The sequence below is a fragment of the Chiloscyllium plagiosum genome, chromosome 4 (genome assembly GCF_004010195.1).
Source record: "Chiloscyllium plagiosum isolate BGI_BamShark_2017 chromosome 4, ASM401019v2, whole genome shotgun sequence".
NCBI classification, from domain to species: domain Eukaryota; kingdom Metazoa; phylum Chordata; class Chondrichthyes; order Orectolobiformes; family Hemiscylliidae; genus Chiloscyllium; species Chiloscyllium plagiosum.
Window position 1 is genome coordinate 103,359,239 of NC_057713.1, and position 22,449 is coordinate 103,381,687.

The following is a 22,449-nucleotide window of genomic DNA, read 5'->3' on the forward strand; positions in this document are numbered from 1 at the left end:
GCAGTTCAAGAAGGCATCTTACCACCATCTTCTCAAGGGTATCTAGGAATTGACAATAAATCTGGACAGAAGGCAACACCCATGTCCCATGAATGAATAATTTAAAAAACTAACTACGTGGCCTTATATTTGCAAAAGGACAGCAATGGCTAATCAACTTAGCTTGCACATCCATGGTCACTACTGGATAATTTAGCAGGGTCAATTCACCTAACCTGCACATCTTTGGACTGTACGGAGAAACCGGAGCACCCAGAGGAATCCCATGCAGACACAGGGAGAATGTACAAACTCCACACAGTCAGTCACCTAAGGGAACCCAGGTCTCTGGTGCTGTGAGGCAGCAGTGCTAACTACTGCACCACCCAAAACTAAGGTAATAAAAGCACCAAACACAATTTTCAAGCTTTTAAAATCTAAATCATTATTTTGCAATTTACTAAACCCATATAAATCTTCCCAGCTTAAGATATTTTTCTGGGCCTTTCATGTAGGCTTTTCCTTAGATTGACCTGCAATTTGATGTTTCAGTTAACCAAAAAGGGACACAATTCTTAGACGATTCTCTCCTTCACTATCTTCTGAGAGACCTCCCAGTTTCTATAAATATAAGGAAGTTCAGCAAATGAGAAAGAATGCATCAACAATTTCTGAGGTCCTCTTGGGGTACGGTAGTGTCCCTATCCCTAGACTGAAAGGCTCAGGCTCAAGTTCCACCTGCTCCAGAGGTGTGTAATAAAATCCCAGCATCAATAATTACACAGAGTTTAACATTACTGTGGTTGGATTGGGTAACAGGAAGGAAAGACGGATAGAGAGACAGAAAACCTTATTACATCCCTCAAGTTTTTTCTCCACATACAACATATATAATGATAATTAATGACTGCAATACAAACAAACATGGAACTGTTAAATTTTTACAATAAAATCCACATCGGCAATGAGATGAACATGAAGTTATTTTCTCTCTCCTACTGTTGTGAGAAGAATACAACCAGCACATTGAGAAAACAAATTATTCTCTAAGTTCATCCACCTGGACAAGGAGAAGGTTTCTGCTTGACCTTAGAATGTTTACAGAATAACAATCTTGGATTCTGTAGAATGGTATACCCATGACTGTGGACTCAGTAAGAGGGCTACCAATTGATACTAACAGTTATCTAGAGTTAATATAAATAACAGCATAAAAAAAAATTCTTCATCCATCTTACCTTCCTGATAGTTGTGTGCCCCATCAGGAAGAGCCAAAAATGGGAGGTATTTCCACTCCTCAGGCAAGCTGTGGCTATCATGCCCTTCCTCTGGAACCAATGGTGGGTATGAAAACTCAACCTGCAGTGTACCAGAAGGGAAATTATAAAAAGCACTTCATATAATACTATCTAGAGAATAAATCACAAGGACAGGGAAATGGCAGACAATCAAAAAAGAATTCTGAAAATACAAATGGACACAAATATTTTAGGAACGGCTTTATCCATATAATTCACTACTGTTTTCAGAAGTCCTCTGCAGGATCTATGTGCATCACAATATTTGATTGTGTGTTGATCAAATTTAAATACCTGTCACATGACACAGAACATTTATGTCACAAAACCAGTCCAACCTCATATGAGATTTTTGATAGTGGTATCTCATGTACATATTCTAAAATTATTACCACAATCAGATACCAAATGCTTCAATTATTTTATTCTGTTTGAGATAACAAACTAACCCTAAACAAGGTTTCTTTGAGACTACCCAGATTTTTTTCAATAAAAACAATCCAAATAATAGAAATATTATGCCAATTGATGAGAGCCAAAATAGATACCTCATCTGCAAATACATGTGGAAAATATATAGAAACAGGATGACAGAATGATTTAATAGTTTAGGTTTCATTTCAGAGAATCACAATCAGTCCATAAACGAGAAATCTAACCATATATGTCAACAGCTGGTAGATGCAATGGTTGGAATATTCCAAATACTCTAGACGCTGGAAGGATGTCACAAATAAGAAAACACCCCTTTTGAATAAAGTAGGAAGAGAACAAGAAAGAAACTATATGCCAGTCAGCCTAACATCTGATGTTGGAATCATGCTAACATTCACTCTTAAGGAAGTAGTAGCAGGAAATTTATAAAATTGCAATACTATCAAACAGGGATTATGTTGCGGTTTTATGAAAGGAAATCATGTCTGATCAATTTATTCTTTAAGAACGTAATGAGCAGGGAAGATAGAAGGAACTTGCAAATACTGTACAGCTGGATTTCTAAAAGGCACTCAATAAGGTATCTCAATAAGGTTACTGTCCAAGCTGCTGAAGCTTTGCAGCATTTTACAACTTTAATTATCTTCTACTTTTGGAAGCTTGGTCTCCCTACATAAAAAAGGACATACTTGCATAGAGGAAGTGCAACAAACGTTCTCTTGGCTGAAACCAGGGATAGCAGAACTGTCACCAGATAAGTTGTCCTCAGTTTGAAGATAGGATGTTATTGCCTCAAGAATTGTTCAGACATTTGTTCTGAAGGTGTAGGTGTGTACTGTATCTTTAAGAGAGAGTGGAAGCTGGCACGCGCTTAGACAGGCACAGAGGTGCTGAAAGATTTAAAAATGTAACACTTGGTTGACTCAAATAGCTGGAGCTGCAGTACCATGGTACAAAACAAATTCAAATTCAGCCAATCAGTTTAAATTATGCCCCAGATACCAAAGTCCAATCGAATTTGAATTTTACTGTTTTGGATGACATCAAACCAATGAAATGATCTGATTTTGGGATATAAAATTGGACAGTTTGAACAATTAAGGGGAGGACAGCAAAGAGCAGCCAACAAAAAGCCAGCTGGACAACTCTCTGAAAGGTACCTGTCCATAAGAGATTTGTGCAGCAGAAGACAGAAGAAAAGACGACCCAGAAAAAATCTACACAGAAAAACCTACAAAGCAGAATCGACACAGTTAGCTGGTTTTGAAATGTTTTTTTTTGTAAATCTTAATCGGGGTTTTTAATCAGACCAATATTGTAGAGTGGGTAGGTTTAAGAGTGTAAATAGTTGTTGTCTAATGTTCTCTTTTGGACTTAAAGAATAAAATTGTTAATTTTTTCTTTAATTAGTGATATTAGTTTTTTGTTACTAAATTGTTCTTTACCACTCGAAATTTAACAGATTACGGTGCAAGGTGATCTTCTCCGTGTGTCGGGTTTAGATTAGTATAGAGTGGTTTACCCCATGTCATAACACACTCCTACCAATACTGTGATAGTCACATCTGTCACGGATAGATTGATGAAATGAGATTAAGCACATTTTCAGTCTTGTTGGTCTCTCACTATCTGCCGCTGGCCCAATTGGGTTGATACCAAATCTCCTTCAGGACTTGGTAAGCTTTATCAGTACAGGTGTCACAAGAAGGGCTTATGCCCGAAACGTCGATTCTCCTGTTCCCTGGATGCTGCCTGACCTGCTGCGCTTTTCCAGCAACACATTTTCAGCAGGTGTCACAAAGCTACTCTCGGGTGCTCGATACTGAAGTCCCTACCGAGAATACATTCTATGCCTTTAATAGCCTCAGAGCTTCCTCCAAATGAAGTGGTTCTGGAGTCACATGAAAACCAAATCTATAATCTCTCTAATTTCTTTATCTCGTCTGTGGACCTTCAAGATTCATGTACTGCAGTAATTCACAAACTGTAAGTCAATGCTTCGAATGGCTTAGGCACTGAAATTGGCATGTGTGGATCCTCTGAGTGAGGGAAGTTTGGGACATACTAGGTAAGGTTGTCAAATTAACTTCACTGAAATACATTAGTACATTGGATAAATTTGTTTAATGACAATTCAATAACTTTATGATTATTATGCAGCTAGATATTTATTCCAAATTTATTAATTAATTTAACATCCCCTTGTTCCCATGGTCAGATCTAAACTCAAGTCTCCAAAGCATTAGCCCAGATCTTAATATTACTAGTCCAGTAGCACCCCCTTCTGTATTGACAATACAGTTCAATCCTCACAATTCTTAGCAATTAGCAATGATTTTTACACCTTTTTAAAGTAAACTAAACCATGCAGAAAACTTTTTTCTGATGCGTCAGCAGATAATTTCATTGATGGTTCTACTGCAGATTCAACTACTGTACTTCTTGAAAAGATAAATTCATCAATATTTAACAATTTAGAAAACAAAGTAAAGAATAATTGAACAAGGAAAAATAATGATGGAAACAGAAAGAAGAAACTGAATGAAACTCTGGGGAAGGTCCATGGCAGCAGCTGTAATAACTGAAACTCTATAAACAAAAAACAACAAATATCAAATTCACCAGCTGTTACAATTTCAGGCTGAAAGAAATGTGATTACACATTTCTAACAATCATGTAGCTTGCTTCCTAATTTATTAAACAGACCACACGGTCTGCAACCAGCATCACCATCATTAATTCATGATGTATAAATTGGAAAATCCTTATGCTAACAGCTGTTGGAAAAGAATCTTTGGCTGCTGCTTTGCCCACCTAAGCCAGTCAGCAATATTAACCCAGTTAAACCAAGTGGTTTCTGAAATAAAGTAATCCAATATATTTGTTCAGAGTTTAACTTGGAGCTAAAAAGACTTCTTATTTTGAACACAAATAATATACTTAATTAACCAGGGATGGAGATTAAACAGAAAAAGGTAACTATAGGCAAGTCAGCTTAACATCTGTTGTTGGGAAAACCTTATAATAAAGGAAGTAATTTAGAAATACGTAATATGATCAAATAGAATCAGCAACTTCAGAACAGACATTCAAGAGACGCTGTCAGCCGTCAGCAGCAGAATTATATTTCAACACAATGTGCAACCTCATGGCACAGTATATTCCTACTCAATCATTACCATCATGGTTCAATGAAGAAGGCAGGAGGGTGTGCCTGGAGCAGCACCAAATATATCTAAAAGTGTCAACCGAGAGAAGGTAATCAGATCTAAGCTCTGCTATCCTACCACATCAGGTCGTGAATTGTGGTGGACAATTAAACAACTCAAGGTTAGAGTGGTGCTGGAAAAGCACAGTAGGTCAGCAGCATCCGAGGAACAGGAAAATCGACATTTCGGGCAGGAGCCCTTCAACAGGAATGAACATCATCAGCAGAATTATACAGGAATGATCATTCCTGATGAAGGGCTCCTGCCCAAAATGTCGATTTTCCTGGTCCTCGGATCCTGCGTGACCTGTTGTGCTTTCCCAGCACCACTTTAATCTTGACTCTAATCACCAACATCTGCAGTACTCCCTTTCGCCTAATTAAACAACTTACCAGAGGAGGCAGCTCCACAAATATCTTTAGTAATGAATGAGCCCAGCACATCATTCCAAAAGGTAACACTGGGACATTTGCAACAATCTTAAGCCAGAAGTGCTAAAAGGATGATCCATCTCAGCCTCCTCCAGACCTCCCTAGCACCTTAGATGCCAGTCTGCAAGCAATTCAGAGATTCCACATGAATCAACAAACAGTTAGAGGCACTTGATACTGCAAAGGCTATGTGCCCTGTTGAGACCAGAATGATTTGTATTTTATTTCTCTCATTTTTGGTTTGGAACTGAGAGTTGCGGTTGACAATTGAACTTTGAATTTTGAATAGCAGCTTGTTTGAAAAAGAACAAGCTGGAAACTGGCCTAGAAAGATAATGCAGGTTAATTACCACTCTAAGGACACTAGACATTTGACAGCGAGACCTTGCTATACTCAGACACTGGCAGCTGGTTGGATGTTGAATTTGTCAATCAAAAAAGGACCGGTGCTAGCCAGCTAATCACAGAGAATGTTGAAAATAAAAAAGAAAACAAATGGTGAATTGGTGCTGACTGAGGTTTGGGCAGGAACAGTTTTGTTTTGGAAGCTGCCTGACTGGGGCTGGTTCATAGTTTTGGTTCTCTCTAGTTATTCCCCAGTTGCTGAATTGTTGAAAGTTCTGAGAATTTCAATCTGTAAGAATTAAGTAAAGGTCTCCAGACATCTGTGGAAGCTGTTTACATTGACCAGTGACTTCAAAATTCAAGCAAGACGAACAGCCCTACGTACCTGCAATACAACCCATCATCCAAGGATTTCATGATGACCCCGTATTCATTGTTGACATGGTTACTGAATTGGCAAATTATGATTCTTCTATTGTTTAGATTAGATTAGATTACTTAGATTAGATTACTTACAGTGTGGAAACAGGCCCTTCGGCCCAACAAGTCCACACCGACCCGCCGAAGCGCAACCCACCCATACCCCTACCTTTACCCCTTTAACCTATCACTACGGGCAATTTAGCATGGCCAATTCACCTGACCCGCACATCTTTGGACTGTGGGAGGAAACCGGAGCACCCGGAGGAAACCCACGCAGACACGGGGAGAATGTGCAAACTCCACACAGTCAGTCGCCTGAGTCGGGAATTGAACCCGGGTCTACAGGCGCTGTGAGGCAGCAGTGCTAACCACTGGGCCACCGTGCCGCCCACGGCAAATTGCAAATTGTCTTTTGCAATTTATCCCTTAACTGTGTCTGACTGTCTGCCAGAGTGGGAGTTTATGATCAAGTTAGATTGGTTTTAGCTTGTAGCTATTAATTAGATTGCCTTATTGTGGGTGTCCTGCTAAAGTTACACTCTCAATGACAAGTTGTCAAATTTTGTTTAAGTTATAAACTTAGTGCCCAAGATCTGTTATTTGTAAAATCTTGTTAGGAACAATTGAGCAATTCTGAAAGTCACTGAATGTTTTAATTTCCCTGTGTTATGAATCCATTGATAGCAGACTGATTTTGTTCGGCTTGTTAACCCAGTTTCCTAACAGCCCTGACCACATTCTGGCAATACTGAAGATTTGTGCTCCAAAACTTGCCCCGCCCCTAGAAAAACTGTTCCAGCACAGATACAATACTGACCATGTGGAATATTGCCTAGTTATGTCCAGTAAGCAATAAGTAGGACAAATCCAATCCGACCAATGACTGCCCAGTCAGTTGTCTCTTGATCTTCAGTATGCGATGGAAGGTGTCATCAAAAGTGTCATAAAGCACCGCTTGTTTAGCAATAACCTACTCAGTGACGTTCAGTTAGAGTTCTGTCAGGCCCACTCAGCTTCTGATTTCATATTTGATTCAAACATGGACAAAACAATTCAGTTTGAGAGGTGAGGTGAAAACAATCACCCTTGATATCAAGGCTCCATTCGACATGTCAGAAATCACATGACACCAGGTTATAGTCTAGTGGGTTTATTTTAAAATCACAAGCTTTCAGCATCTCCAATTCACATTTGACGTGTGACATCAAGGACTCAAGCAAAATTTAGAGTCAATGGAAATTAAGGGGAAAACTCTGTTAGTTGGAATCAAAACTAACACAGAAAGATGGTTGTGATGGCAGTCATGATGGTAAGGGGATTGGTTCTGCGAAAGTCTGTAGTTGCTGAGATGTTCCACATGGATTTAACTAATCAACCAAACTGCAAGAGGTCAACTGCCCATTAGTTTATGGGGTGAATCTCAATATACTTTCTGTACTGTGTGCTAGTCCAGTGGCCTACTTAGTTTTATAATTAGTTCAGCTTTTCTCTTCAAATTTGAATGCCTAACTTGGTGAGGGAAGGACATTAATGAAGGGTGACGTCTTGGAGAGAAATGGACTAGTTCCTAAGAACCTGAGATAAACTTTAAAACTGGGGATTCAGTATACTATAAAAGAGGGGTCCTCAAGATTGGAAAAATCCGGGTAGGATGATAAAGTGTAACAGTAAGACAGTGATTCTCTAATGTGGTAGTCAAACTAATAGCGTCTAGCCGTCTCATTTTGTTGTGATTGAACCATTGCTGAAAGGATTTTTAGCTATAGTGTTCATAACCACAATGCTCACATTTTTGCATTTCTATATCGGCAAACTCCTGTTCACAATTGTCAAGTCAGAAATTTAGCCAGTGTTCCAACTTTGGACCCTATCTATTTTTCCAAGACTTTACCTATGATCACCCTTTGCCCATACCATGTCTACAAAATGAGAATATGTTGGTCTTGGCTCTAAACCTTAACCCCTGGTGTCGAAGCCTCCCCAAGGGTTTCAGTGCGTAAGGGAGGACTCCCTACTGGAGTCTACTCAACCTTCCCTGATTCTTTCCCTGAGATCGTTCAATTGCCTGGAATAAAATTCTTACAAACAGTCCATTAAAGGTAAAGCACATTTATTTAAACATGTACTACAGGGTGTAGGTTTGCTCACTAAGCTGTAGGTTTGATATCCAGACGTTTCATTACCTGGCTAGGTAACATCATCAGTGGCGACTTCCAAGTGAAGCGAAGCTGTTGTCTCCTGCTTTCTATTCATATCTTTCTCCTGGGGTTTGTGGTGATGTCATTTCCTGTTTGTTTTCTGAGAGGTTGATAGATGGCATCTAGATCTATGTGTTTGCTTATGGCGTTGTGGTTGGAGTACCAGGCCTCTAGGAATTCTCTGGCATGTCTGGGACAACACATCTATCCTGGGACAGGCTAAGCAAAGACATGCCAGAGAATTCCTAGAGGCCTGGCACTCCAACAACAACGCCATAAGCAAACACATAGATCTAGATGCCATCTATCAACCCCTCAGAAAACGAACTGGAAATGACATCACCAGTAACCCCATCCAGGAGAAAGATATAAATAGAAAGCAGGAGACAACAGCTTCGCTTCACTTGGAAGTCGCCACTGATGATGTTACCTAGCCAGGTAATGAAACGTCTGGATATCAAACCTACACCCTAAATCTCAACCTGAGCTACAAACCTTCACAAACCTTGCAAAATGTACTACAGTATCGCAGTTACAGAGTAACAAGACACCAAGCCCTAGTCTAAGTAGAGGTTCTAAAACCTCAGCAGAGTAACGGTATCAGCACTTAGCAACCACATGCTCTCTCATGACTACTCTGAAAATGGCATTCACAATCTTTAATATTTATACAGTTTTTGCTCACTAAACATGTCAATCAAACTCATGCTGATGAACATGATACTCTCCCCACATTCTTTCTGTACTTATGATGAACTTGTTGACTAATCATATTACTAGAATAGTGATAATGAAACTGCCCTTGTCCTGACTTGGGTGATGACATTAAGTGTTGATGTCCTCTAAAGTTTGGTCACATACTCATTACCGCATGTCTTTGTTTAAACCTGATAACTGATTTTTTTATACGTCTTAAACCCACTCCTTATTGTTTTCCACTTCACATGCTTGGTCAGTAAACTCTTTATTTAAACCCCTATTGTCTTTCCTCGTAGCTACTTGACGTGATCTGTCAAAGGCTTTTGTTCCTCCTTAATGACTAATTGTTAAGTTTCGTAGCTGCCTAAATTTGTTCTTGTACAGAGCTGGACTTCCTGCGTTTCCCAGCAAAGTTATTGTACTTAATACTTTTTCCTTTGGCTTTATTTCTAACATACTTTGGGTTCTTTAATTTTATGCTTTCCCTTTGTGTCCTTCCTCATTGGCGACTACTTTCATGCTAAAGGAAGACTTACAATATGACATGCAATGTTCCCAACATGGTTTAAATCTGTCATATTGTTCCCGAATCCCTCAGTGAGTCTTGTTTTCTCGTCACCCACCACAAATGAATAGTAGTATTTTTAATCGGTGACAAAACGGTGAGCAAATTGGTTATAATTGTTTGATAATTTGTTTTTTTCTCTCAGTTTCTCATCACCAAATGTAATTAGTACTCTTTTCATTTCTATTCAGAAATGTCAGGATTTTATTAATAGGATGCAATAGTGCCCAAATTTGGTAAACTGGGTAAAATGATTGCTTTATTATGTTGCACATCCAGTTTTATTTCTGCATTTTTTATGGAAGGCTTGCACAACAGCAAGAATACCTCACAAGAGACTATATGGTTAATATAGTGGTTTATTCTAGCTATTTTGCATGGGGTCATCATTTTTTTTTTAGTGGCTGTAATGTGCTGCCATCTCTGAATCTGAAACAAGTAGAACTCTTTCATACTTTGACCCTTCAGTTTATATGTTTTGCTAGATTCATCAAAAATTTAGGAGGAATTTGTTGACCAAACGATGCAAGTAAATTATAAATTGACAATTAAATGCGAAAAAAACCACATTTGAATTCAGTGACATTAAATTAAGAGCAGAGGCACCAATTGGAAGTGAAATGCAAGTTCATAACATTTAGTTAAATAAACAACCAAGACAAAATTCATGTTTGAAAATTAGCGATATAGGTGTATACAACAACCATGTCTGAAATATTGTCTGCAGTTTTTGTCCTCTTACCCAAAAAAGGATATACCTGAGTATAACAAAGGATCCACTAGACTGAGCTGAGGACTGTTTTATGCAGACAGACTGAGGAGGTTTCAGGACTGGTCTAGTACCAAGGAGCACAATCTTGGAATAAAGGCTATTTTGACTGAGATGAACAGGAATTTCTTCAATCAGATAGTAGTGAATCTATGCAATTCTCTACCAGACAGAGAACTGTGGAGACTCAATCGTTCAGCATATTCGAGAAAGGACTCACTAGATTTCTAGATCCTAAGAATGATATGAAGGAGGGTTAGTGCAAAGAAAATGGAGTTGAGGTTAGAAGATCAGCTGTAAACTAGCTGAATGGTGGAGCTCGTTCAATGGCTTGAGTGGTCTACACCTGCTCCTATTTCCTAATATGTTACACTTAAATAACACTATTAATATAGTGAAACAGCTCAAAGTGTTTCACAGGAGCATTATAAATCAACATTGGGCTCTGAAATGCAATGGAACTTGCAAGTTACAATACCAATCTCTTAAATTTAGAGATTGAATGTGAATGACCAGACAGGTGTGCATGGGAATGGTCAAATCTAGGATGTCAAAGGCATGGATTTCAGTTTCGGCCGCAGATGAACTGAGACAGGGGCAAAGTTGAGTGATGGTACAGAGATGGAAAAAAGCAACATGAGAGAAGATACAAATGAGGTTGGAAGCTCATCACAGGATCAAGTGTAATAATGTGTACATAACAGCTGACAAATTATGAGAAGTCAACAAATAATATCATATATAGCCTGTATTTAGATTATGAGAAAGTGAGGACTGCAGATGCTGGAGATCAGAGCTGAAAAATGTGTTGCTGGAAGAGCACAGCAGGTCAGGCAGCATCCAAGGAGCAGGAGAATTGACGTTTCGGGCATAAGCCCTTCTTCTGAACACACGTCGATTCTCCTGCTCCTTGGATGCTGCCTGACCTGCTGCGCTTTTCCAGCAACACATTTTTCAGCTCTGTATTTAGATTATGTAAATTCCAAGATTGGCTTAATGTTTTGAAATCAAAGAATAATGTTAAAACTTGTCTAATTTGTATAGCTTAGATTGGCTTTCATGTTTGTATGTCATTTATGATTACTATATTTATTCCCCTTTGCCCTAATCCGCACCCTTACCCCTGGCTCCAAACTACCCTCACCTCCAAATAGACTCCCCTCAATCACACACTAATCCCATCAGCCCTGAACACAGATTCCAACATCACTGTCCAATCCTACAGCCCGAAGTAACCAAATCTAAACCCTCAAACTGACCCCTCAAAGGCTCTAATCCCACATTCAGATCTCCCGCATCCCCTGATTCCACACTCTGATCTTCACACAATCCCTGATGCCACAGTCTGACCACCCCACAATCCCTGATCTCCCACATTCTGATCTCCCCACAATCCCTGATCCCCGACATTCTGATCTCCCCACAATCTGACCTCCCCATCCCCCGATCCCAAAGTCTGATCTCCCCACAGCCCCTGATCTCCCCATCCCCTGATCCCACAGTCTGATCTCCCCACACCCCCTAATCCCAGTCTGATCTCCCCACACCCCCCAGGTCTCCCCACACCCCCTGATCCCACAGTCTGATCTCCCTATCCCCATGATCCCACAGTCTGATCTCCCCACACCCCATGATCCCACAGTCTGGTCTCCCCACACCCCCTGATCCCACAGTCTGATCTCCCTATCCCCATGATCCCACAGTCTGATCTCCCCACACCCCATGATCCCACAGTCTGGTCTCCCCACACCCCCTGATCCCACAGTCTGATCTCCCTATCCCCATGATCCCACAGTCTGATCTCCCCACACCCCATGATCCCACAGTCTGGTCTCCCCACACCCCCTGATCCCACAGTCTGATCTCCCTATCCCCATGATCCCACAGTCTGATCTCCCCACACCCCATGATCCCACAGTCTGGTCTCCCCACACCCCCTGATCCCACAGTCTGATCTCCCTATCCCCATGATCCCACAGTCTGATCTCCCCACACCCCATGATCCCACAGTCTGGTCTCCCCACACCCCCTGATCCCACAGTCTGATCTCCCTATCCCCATGATCCCACAGTCTGATCTCCCCACACCCCATGATCCCACAGTCTGGTCTCCCCACACCCCCTGATCCCACAGTCTGATCTCCCTATCCCCATGATCCCACAGTCTGATCTCCCCACACCCCATGATCCCACAGTCTGGTCTCCCCACACCCCCTGATCCCACAGTCTGATCTCCCTATCCCCATGATCCCACAGTCTGATCTCCCCACACCCCATGATCCCACAGTCTGGTCTCCCCACACCCCCTGATCCCACAGTCTGATCTCCCTATCCCCATGATCCCACAGTCTGATCTCCCCACACCCCATGATCCCACAGTCTGGTCTCCCCACACCCCCTGATCCCACAGTCTGATCTCCCTATCCCCATGATCCCACAGTCTGATCTCCCCACACCCCATGATCCCACAGTCTGGTCTCCCCACACCCCCTGATCCCACAGTCTGATCTCCCTATCCCCATGATCCCACAGTCTGATCTCCCCACACCCCATGATCCCACAGTCTGGTCTCCCCACACCCCCTGATCCCACAGTCTGATCTCCCTATCCCCATGATCCCACAGTCTGATCTCCCCACACCCCATGATCCCACAGTCTGGTCTCCCCACACCCCCTGATCCCACAGTCTGATCTCCCTATCCCCATGATCCCACAGTCTGATCTCCCCACACCCCATGATCCCACAGTCTGGTCTCCCCACACCCCCTGATCCCACAGTCTGATCTCCCTATCCCCATGATCCCACAGTCTGATCTCCCCACACCCCATGATCCCACAGTCTGGTCTCCCCACACCCCCTGATCCCACAGTCTGATCTCCCTATCCCCATGATCCCACAGTCTGATCTCCCCACACCCCATGATCCCACAGTCTGGTCTCCCCACACCCCCTGATCCCACAGTCTGATCTCCCTATCCCCATGATCCCACAGTCTGATCTCCCCACACCCCATGATCCCACAGTCTGGTCTCCCCACACCCCCTGATCCCACAGTCTGATCTCCCTATCCCCATGATCCCACAGTCTGATCTCCCCACACCCCATGATCCCACAGTCTGGTCTCCCCACACCCCCTGATCCCACAGTCTGATCTCCCTATCCCCATGATCCCACAGTCTGATCTCCCCACACCCCATGATCCCACAGTCTGGTCTCCCCACACCCCCTGATCCCACAGTCTGATCTCCCTATCCCCATGATCCCACAGTCTGATCTCCCCACACCCCATGATCCCACAGTCTGGTCTCCCCACACCCCCTGATCCCACAGTCTGATCTCCCTATCCCCATGATCCCACAGTCTGATCTCCCCACACCCCATGATCCCACAGTCTGGTCTCCCCACACCCCCTGATCCCACAGTCTGATCTCCCTATCCCCATGATCCCACAGTCTGATCTCCCCACACCCCATGATCCCACAGTCTGGTCTCCCCACACCCCCTGATCCCACAGTCTGATCTCCCTATCCCCATGATCCCACAGTCTGATCTCCCCACACCCCATGATCCCACAGTCTGGTCTCCCCACACCCCCTGATCCCACAGTCTGATCTCCCTATCCCCATGATCCCACAGTCTGATCTCCCCACACCCCATGATCCCACAGTCTGGTCTCCCCACACCCCCTGATCCCACAGTCTGATCTCCCTATCCCCATGATCCCACAGTCTGATCTCCCCACACCCCATGATCCCACAGTCTGGTCTCCCCACACCCCCTGATCCCACAGTCTGATCTCCCTATCCCCATGATCCCACAGTCTGATCTCCCCACACCCCATGATCCCACAGTCTGGTCTCCCCACACCCCCTGATCCCACAGTCTGATCTCCCTATCCCCATGATCCCACAGTCTGATCTCCCCACACCCCATGATCCCACAGTCTGGTCTCCCCACACCCCCTGATCCCACAGTCTGATCTCCCTATCCCCATGATCCCACAGTCTGATCTCCCCACACCCCATGATCCCACAGTCTGGTCTCCCCACACCCCCTGATCCCACAGTCTGATCTCCCTATCCCCATGATCCCACAGTCTGATCTCCCCACACCCCATGATCCCACAGTCTGGTCTCCCCACACCCCCTGATCCCACAGTCTGATCTCCCTATCCCCATGATCCCACAGTCTGATCTCCCCACACCCCATGATCCCACAGTCTGGTCTCCCCACACCCCCTGATCCCACAGTCTGATCTCCCTATCCCCATGATCCCACAGTCTGATCTCCCCACACCCCATGATCCCACAGTCTGGTCTCCCCACACCCCCTGATCCCACAGTCTGATCTCCCTATCCCCATGATCCCACAGTCTGATCTCCCCACACCCCATGATCCCACAGTCTGGTCTCCCCACACCCCCTGATCCCACAGTCTGATCTCCCTATCCCCATGATCCCACAGTCTGATCTCCCCACACCCCATGATCCCACAGTCTGGTCTCCCCACACCCCCTGATCCCACAGTCTGATCTCCCTATCCCCATGATCCCACAGTCTGATCTCCCCACACCCCATGATCCCACAGTCTGGTCTCCCCACACCCCCTGATCCCACAGTCTGATCTCCCTATCCCCATGATCCCACAGTCTGATCTCCCCACACCCCATGATCCCACAGTCTGGTCTCCCCACACCCCCTGATCCCACAGTCTGATCTCCCTATCCCCATGATCCCACAGTCTGATCTCCCCACACCCCATGATCCCACAGTCTGGTCTCCCCACACCCCCTGATCCCACAGTCTGATCTCCCTATCCCCATGATCCCACAGTCTGATCTCCCCACACCCCATGATCCCACAGTCTGGTCTCCCCACACCCCCTGATCCCACAGTCTGATCTCCCTATCCCCATGATCCCACAGTCTGATCTCCCCACACCCCATGATCCCACAGTCTGGTCTCCCCACACCCCCTGATCCCACAGTCTGATCTCCCTATCCCCATGATCCCACAGTCTGATCTCCCCACACCCCATGATCCCACAGTCTGGTCTCCCCACACCCCCTGATCCCACAGTCTGATCTCCCTATCCCCATGATCCCACAGTCTGATCTCCCCACACCCCATGATCCCACAGTCTGGTCTCCCCACACCCCCTGATCCCACAGTCTGATCTCCCTATCCCCATGATCCCACAGTCTGATCTCCCCACACCCCATGATCCCACAGTCTGGTCTCCCCACACCCCCTGATCCCACAGTCTGATCTCCCCACACCCCATGATCCCACAGTCTGATCTCCCCACACCCCATGATCCCACAGTCTGGTCTCCCCACACCCCCTGATCCCACAGTCTGATCTCCCCACACCCCATGATCCCACAGTCTGATCTCCCCACACCCCCTGATCCCACAGTCTGATCTCCCTATCCCCATGATCCCACAGTCTGATCTCCCTATCCCCATGATCCCACAGTCTGACCTCCTAATCCCCTGATCCCACAGTCTGATCTCCCCACACCCCCTGATCCCACAGTCTGATCTCCCCATCCCCTGATCCCACAGTCTGGTCTCCCCACACCCGTACATCCTCAGCCTGACCCCGAGACCCCACAAACCCTCCAGTCACGGGCTTTTTTTTTGCCAACATCCAATGCTCCGCTCACCTGGCAACCTTTCTTGTGGTGGAAACCGACTACGACGATATGCAGCACAGCCCCGCCCTCAGCTCCGGCCTGATCCTGGGCCTGAGTCTGAGTCTGAGCCTGGGCCTCAGCCCCCAACTCCATCCCGAGCCCCCGAGGGTGACTCAACTCAGGGCCGGAGCAGCCGCCCGTGCGCACTTCCGCCTGGAGCCGCGGTGCGTCAGTGCGCCCCGGGCGTCGTGACATCACCAATACACAAGGTGCGGGCAGAATGGACATGCGCAGTGCGGAGGTTCAGTATTGGTCTGGATTGGTCTGGATTGGACCACCTGTCTGTGGTCCAGGTCCAGTGCATTGCAGAATGTCTTAGTTATGGTCTTGAGTTAGACCATCACAGGGAGATCATTACCTTAGTTATGGTCTTGGGGATAGATCATTACAGGGAGATCAATGTCATAGTAATGATCTTGGGGTTAGACTGTTACAGGGAAATCAATGTCATATTTAATGATCTTGGGGTTAGATCATTATAGGGAGATCAATATCTTAGTAATGATCTTGAGGTTAGACCGTTACAGGGAGATCAGTATCTTAGTTATGGTCTTCGGATTGGTGTATCAGAGTGCAGACTGTGGATCACAGTGTAAACCCTGACAGTTAGGTACATCTGGAGAATCTCAGCAAGTCCCAGCAGCATTTGTGCAGAGAGATACTGAGTTAGTGTTTAGAGTCTGGTACAACTCTCCTTCAGGACTGCTTGAAAACTGACAATTTGGTGATTACATGAACTCATTGAAAGGCAGACCGATAACTTCTCATGCCCAACTGAAAAGGAGTGGAACTACAGATTACAAGATAGCTATCTCACTTTACCTCTGGGGGGGATGTGTTAACACTTTGCTCAGGAAGTCCGAGTGGCAAATCGCTTTTACATCCATGATGCAGTCTGCAGCTATGGATAATTATAGTCGACTATTGGAATTGGTTAAAAGGAGTTGCTGCATGGCAATACGCATTGTGGTTGGATTTGTTCTCAATGCAACTTCCTTGACTACCAAGGCCGGGATTGTCTCAAGCCCACAGCTTCTAGCTTAAAGAGAAGGAAACCTCAATACCCCAAGATGCTGCATTTGTTGTCTAGATATGTAATATTTAGGATATTTGTGTTTTGTACTTCAGTGCATAAATAAGTAAGTCTTAGGTCCATTTTGAGGAATGAATTGAAAAATAGCGTTATAATTTAGACCTACTTCAAAATTCATATTTAACATCTTAGACTGAAGGAATTTATCTCAGTTTCGGCACAGTGGCTCAGTGGTTAGCACTGCTGCCTCACCGTGCTAGGGATCTGGGTTCGATTTCAGCCTCGGGCGACTGTCTGTGTGGAGTTTGCACATTCTCCCTCTGTCTATGTGTATTTCCTCCCGGTGCTCCGGTTTCTTGCCACAATCCAAAGATGTGCAGGTTAGGTGAATTGGCCATGCTAAATTGCCCATAGTGTTCAGGGATGTGTAAGTCGGGTGCATTAGTCAGGGGTAAATGTTGAGTAATAGAGTAGGGGAATGGTCTGGGTGGGAGAGACTCTTAGGAGAATTGTTGTTGACTTGTTGGTCCAAATGGCCTCTTTCCACACTATAGGGATTCTATGATTCTTATTAGAGTGGAACTTGTGGTAACCAAAGGACTATCATGTGTCTTAGGAAATGCTGAAAAATGTGTTGCTGGAAAAGTGCAGCAGGTCATTCCTGAAGAAGGGCTTATGCCCGAAACGTCGATTCTCCTGCTCCTTGGATGCTGCCTGACCTGCTGCGCTTTTCCAGCAAAACATTTTTCAGCTCTGATCTCCAGCATCTGCAGTCCTCATTTTCTCTTAGGAAATGCTACCAGTTGCTGGAACACAGGTAGAAAGTTACTGGGTTTCAATAACAACTGGATTTGTCAGGCAGACATTTATACTGCTTCACAGGTTAAAGGAGTTGCTTGTACCACAAGAGTTCAGAATAGAAAATCAATGTTCACTCAGTGTAAGAAGAGGAAAGCAATACAAGATTCCTTTGTAAATGTTTGAGGATTCCTTTGTAAATGTGACATTCTTAAACTAATATTCAGCTGTAGGATGGAGGTTTGGGATGGAAATGTGTTGCTGGAAAAGCGCAGCAGGTCAGGCAGCATCTAGGGAACAGGAGAATCGACGTTTCGGGCATTAGCCCTTCTTCAGGAATGAGGAAAGTTGGTCCAGCAGGCTAAGATAAAAGATAGGGAGGAGGGACTTGGGGGAGGGGCGTCAGAAATGTGATAGGTGGAAAGAGGTCAAGGTGAGGGTGATAGGTCAGACTGGGGTGGGGGCGGAGAGGTCGGGAAGAAGATTGCAGGTTAGGAAGGCGGATTTGACTGAGACAGGCTGGGGGGAGGCGAAATGAGGAAACTGGTGAAATGGAGGTTTGGGACTAGGAAGAGGAATTCAGGCAGCAAGCCTTATCTTCCCTCCCCTCGAGTTTTATTCCACTGATACTGGCCAGTCTTCTTGGTTCATACAATGCATTAGTGTCTGATTGGTTTTCCTTACTATCATCCATTCTTACCTAGTGTTAGAATGCAAGACATATGTGAATCATTTTCAAGGTTATCTGATTGAGGAATGTTAATGCTTAGTATTCTCTTCTAAGCTAGTCTCAACTGCAGCCACAAGTGAGATCTCCAATTTGCCATCAACTTCATCAGTGACATTGTTGACTCATCTAAGGTCAAAGCAGACCCTCTAAAAAACTGCAGATCTCAAGAATTTCTAACCACACAACACAGTCAATGAACTCCAATATTTTGAGTTGTTTCGCCATTCCTGATGAAGGGCTTTTGCCTGAAAAGTCGATTTTCCTGCTCCTTGGATGATGCCTGACCTGCTGTGCTTTTCCAGCGCCACTCTAACCTTGTCACTAAACACGTTACAAATAGTCATTTGGTATTTCAGAACTTAAGTTTTCTTGAACAGACTCATTTTGACAAAGCTTTTCATCTTGTACTTGTCAGGAAAATTTAATCCTACTCCTTGGATGCTGCCTGACCTGCTGTGCTTTTCGAACACCACTCTAATCTAGACCCAGGATAATTTATAAGAATAACAATTTACAAAAAAAAAAATTCTCATGCTGTATGAATAGCTTCAACAAATATCTTTTTAGCAGTACTTTTACTGTTTCACTTCAATACCTACAAGCCAGTGGTGAGACCGAACAGGAGGGTATATTGATGAAAATGTCATCAACCTGACTATGCTTAGTTGTTCGTGAATTTACGTAAAACTCTGTTATCTCACTTTTTAGATTAGAATCAATCTAAAGATCATGGCATAGACAGAGAACACAGGGGGCCAACACCTTCAACATATTGTCTAGCTATCACCATTGTTAACAGCTAACCCGAGAATGCAACTTAAAAAAAAGGTTTTGTGATTTACACATGAAAGAAGTGAAACTATCACTGTATTCTGACAGATGAAAAGTTTAACAGACAATCAATTTTTCAATGTATAATTTCAGTTACATCACACTGTAAATTTTTGCTATAAATTCTGTGTTACGATCGAGCCCTCCACTATCACCTGCTGAAGGAGCGTCGCTCCGAAAGCTAGTGTGCTTCCAATTAAACCTGTTGGACTATAACCTGGTGTTGTGTGATTTTTAACTTTGTACACCCCAGTCCAACACCGGCATCTCCAAATCATAGTTGTTCGTAGATATCTTTAGATAATGGTCTGATTCCTTTAGAGTTCCTAATAGGTAGAGGTTTATGTACTTGGTCTCAGAGTCTCTTGCACATGGTCTAAGCAGGTGTCACAGAAGACGAGGCAGAAAGGGCATCAACATCATGCAGATCAGGCAGTTGGCTTCAACTACTGACATAACATATAGGATCTGGTACATGCTGTCCTGATGTGTCTGGCTGGATCTGCACCAAGACATCACTTGGCTGGTGGCGAGAAGGTCACCACCGGTGAGATCCTTCATGTACGCCCGGTCGGTCTGTGCCATCACACACTGCCCGTAAGCAGATGTTAACAATGTCACACATCTCCTGCTGGAATATGTCTTTGCAAAGATAGTCTGGAGAAAGATGCAATGGTTTTTATCGAGGTTCGTCTCAAGAAGCTCCGTGATGCAGGTCAGTATGCTCTATGAACTGTCCCCAGGATGCCCACTGAGACAAACATTAACTGTGCCTGGAGGACCATCAGTTTGGTAAAGACACTCTTTTGTCTACCCAAAACTTGTTAGTCTTCCAGAACAAGGAATTGATCCCAACCAAGTGTTACAGACTGGCACATTCCAAGATCCAGGACTACGTGCTGAGGGATGCGCTAAAACTTGGGGCAGCTGCCACTAAGGCACTGTGGGGAAAAACCACTGTTTGAGGTCTTCTTGCTGATGGTAAATGGGGATCTGTTCAATTGTTGTACCTCCCAGTGTCTCAAACGTATGTAAATATTAGTATTGTATGTGTAAGAGAGGTCTATGATTTTTTGGATAGAGTGAAAGTCTAATGTTTTGTTTGTATACTTGATATGCAACTGTGCAGAAATGAACTGCATTTGTGACTGTAGATAAACGAAGAGATTTTTTTATGAATAAAGTACAAGTCTGGGACCAGAACTGACCTGACCAATTTTGAATCCTTTTGTTCATCATCATTCTTACTTCACATCCTTCTCCACTAAATTAGTGTTCTCCCACTCCTCCATGAGAAACAAATAAACCATTATGCACATTAGCCAAACCATTTTAATGCTTTTCCTTTGACTTAGATAGCCGATAGTAACTTTGGAATGAAAGACTTGTGAAGGTAGGCAAACTATATGGAGTTTATAGCTAATTGCTGAATGCTAAACTGCATCATCAGCCATATCAGATGATGTTAAAGTGGGGCCCAATAGAATATTCCAATAGAGTCTTGCTATACCATGTGAATATTATTTATGTAAAGAGTTAATAAATGTTCATTTGTACTTTAAGTTTGGTTTTCCATCCTGATCTGTCAGGAATATCTGGAACCTGGCCATAATATTTGTATAGCATTGATAGTAGAGTCTGACTGACGAAACAGGGTTTACATAAGCCAGTTTCTGTTACCTTCTATTGAGTATTAGCGATATGGTGGACCAAGAGTAAAACTCCTGTTTAAGAGCACTGGATATGTGGCTTCAGCAGTAGTTCTATTTTGTCATAGATAATAGCACACAATAGTATATGTTATCTTAAATACTTGGTGAACCAAAAGGCAAAACATGTCTCCAGTATATCCTGGCTTCAGTTCCAATAATTTCAAAGGTTCAAAGCCATATTCCACAGAATTGTCTGATGTGTTTCACATTGATTTCCTGTTCCAATGACATTACAGTGCCCTGAGAGCCAGGTTTTCTAATTTCTCATTATCACAATATTCCCTTTTAGTTTGTCTATTACAAGGAATGAAATAATTGGTAGTAGTCTCACTTGCCTGTTTAATGGCTGTGGACTACATTTCTTCAGGATATTTGAAATAGGTTCCTCATGCAGTTCAGCTCGTATCCTGTGTCTTAGTGCAGTAAAAAATGCAGCAATCATGATTAATCCCTCAAAATTCTGCACATGTGCCACAATGTTTTCAGTCAGTGACTTTGAGGTCCAGAAAACTCTTTGGGATGATGGCTTCCTGTCACCACTACGTTTTGTAAAATATTTGTTGCTAGCCTGTGCCAATGCAAATACATTTATTGTGACCCACAAACTCAAGTGTATCCACCAGAACTGGGGGCTAAATGCAGACCGTTTCATCGTGTGTGCGCCAGAACCAGCAGCTAGGTGTAGAGGTTTTCATAGGAATGTTCGAAAAAGGATAGTCATTTGGCTGGCTGAACACTTGCAAGGACTGTAACAAACACTACATTGGACAAACAGGCAGAAAACTAGACACCAGGATACATGAACATCAACTAGCCACAAAACGACATGACCCTCTCTCATCAATATCCTTACATATAGATGAGGAAGGACACCACTTCGACTGGGACAACACATCCATCCTAGAACAAACCAAACTGAGATACACACGAGAATTATTAGAAGCATGGCATTCCAAACAGAACTCTATCAACAAACGCATTGACTTGGACCTGTTTTACCACCCCCTGAGAAAAAGAACAAGAACTGAGATCACCATAGGAAATAACATCACCACACGAAATGATGTCACCAACCCAAACATATAAATAGAAAGCAGGAATCATTAGCAATGCTTCATCCGGAGGCTCGCTAAAGATGTTACCTAGTATGGTGACGAAACGTCTGAACATGAACCTTCCAGCTCAGTGAGCAAATCTACATCCAGAACCTAAATCTGAGCTACAAATCTTCTCAAACCTCACTCTGACTTCTTGCATTTTATTCTATATTTATCTGCCACTTTTCAGCTCTGAAGAA

General features: G+C 43.8%; 1 protein-coding gene across 1 annotated transcript in view; it reads right to left on the reverse strand.

Annotated features, from left to right (window-relative positions):
- The window catches only part of avl9 (AVL9 homolog (S. cerevisiase)), a 94,306-nt gene extending 78,087 nt beyond the window's left edge, over positions 1 to 16,219 (reverse strand). The window contains exons 1-2 of the mRNA XM_043688809.1: positions 16,019 to 16,219; positions 1,218 to 1,338 (exon numbers count right to left, since the gene is read on the reverse strand). Coding sequence (XP_043544744.1) covers positions 1,218 to 1,338; positions 16,019 to 16,141 — 244 coding nt within the window. The 5' untranslated portion in view covers positions 16,142 to 16,219. The remainder of the gene's footprint in view (positions 1 to 1,217; positions 1,339 to 16,018) is intronic.
- Between the last annotated feature and the right edge of the window lie 6,230 nt (positions 16,220 to 22,449).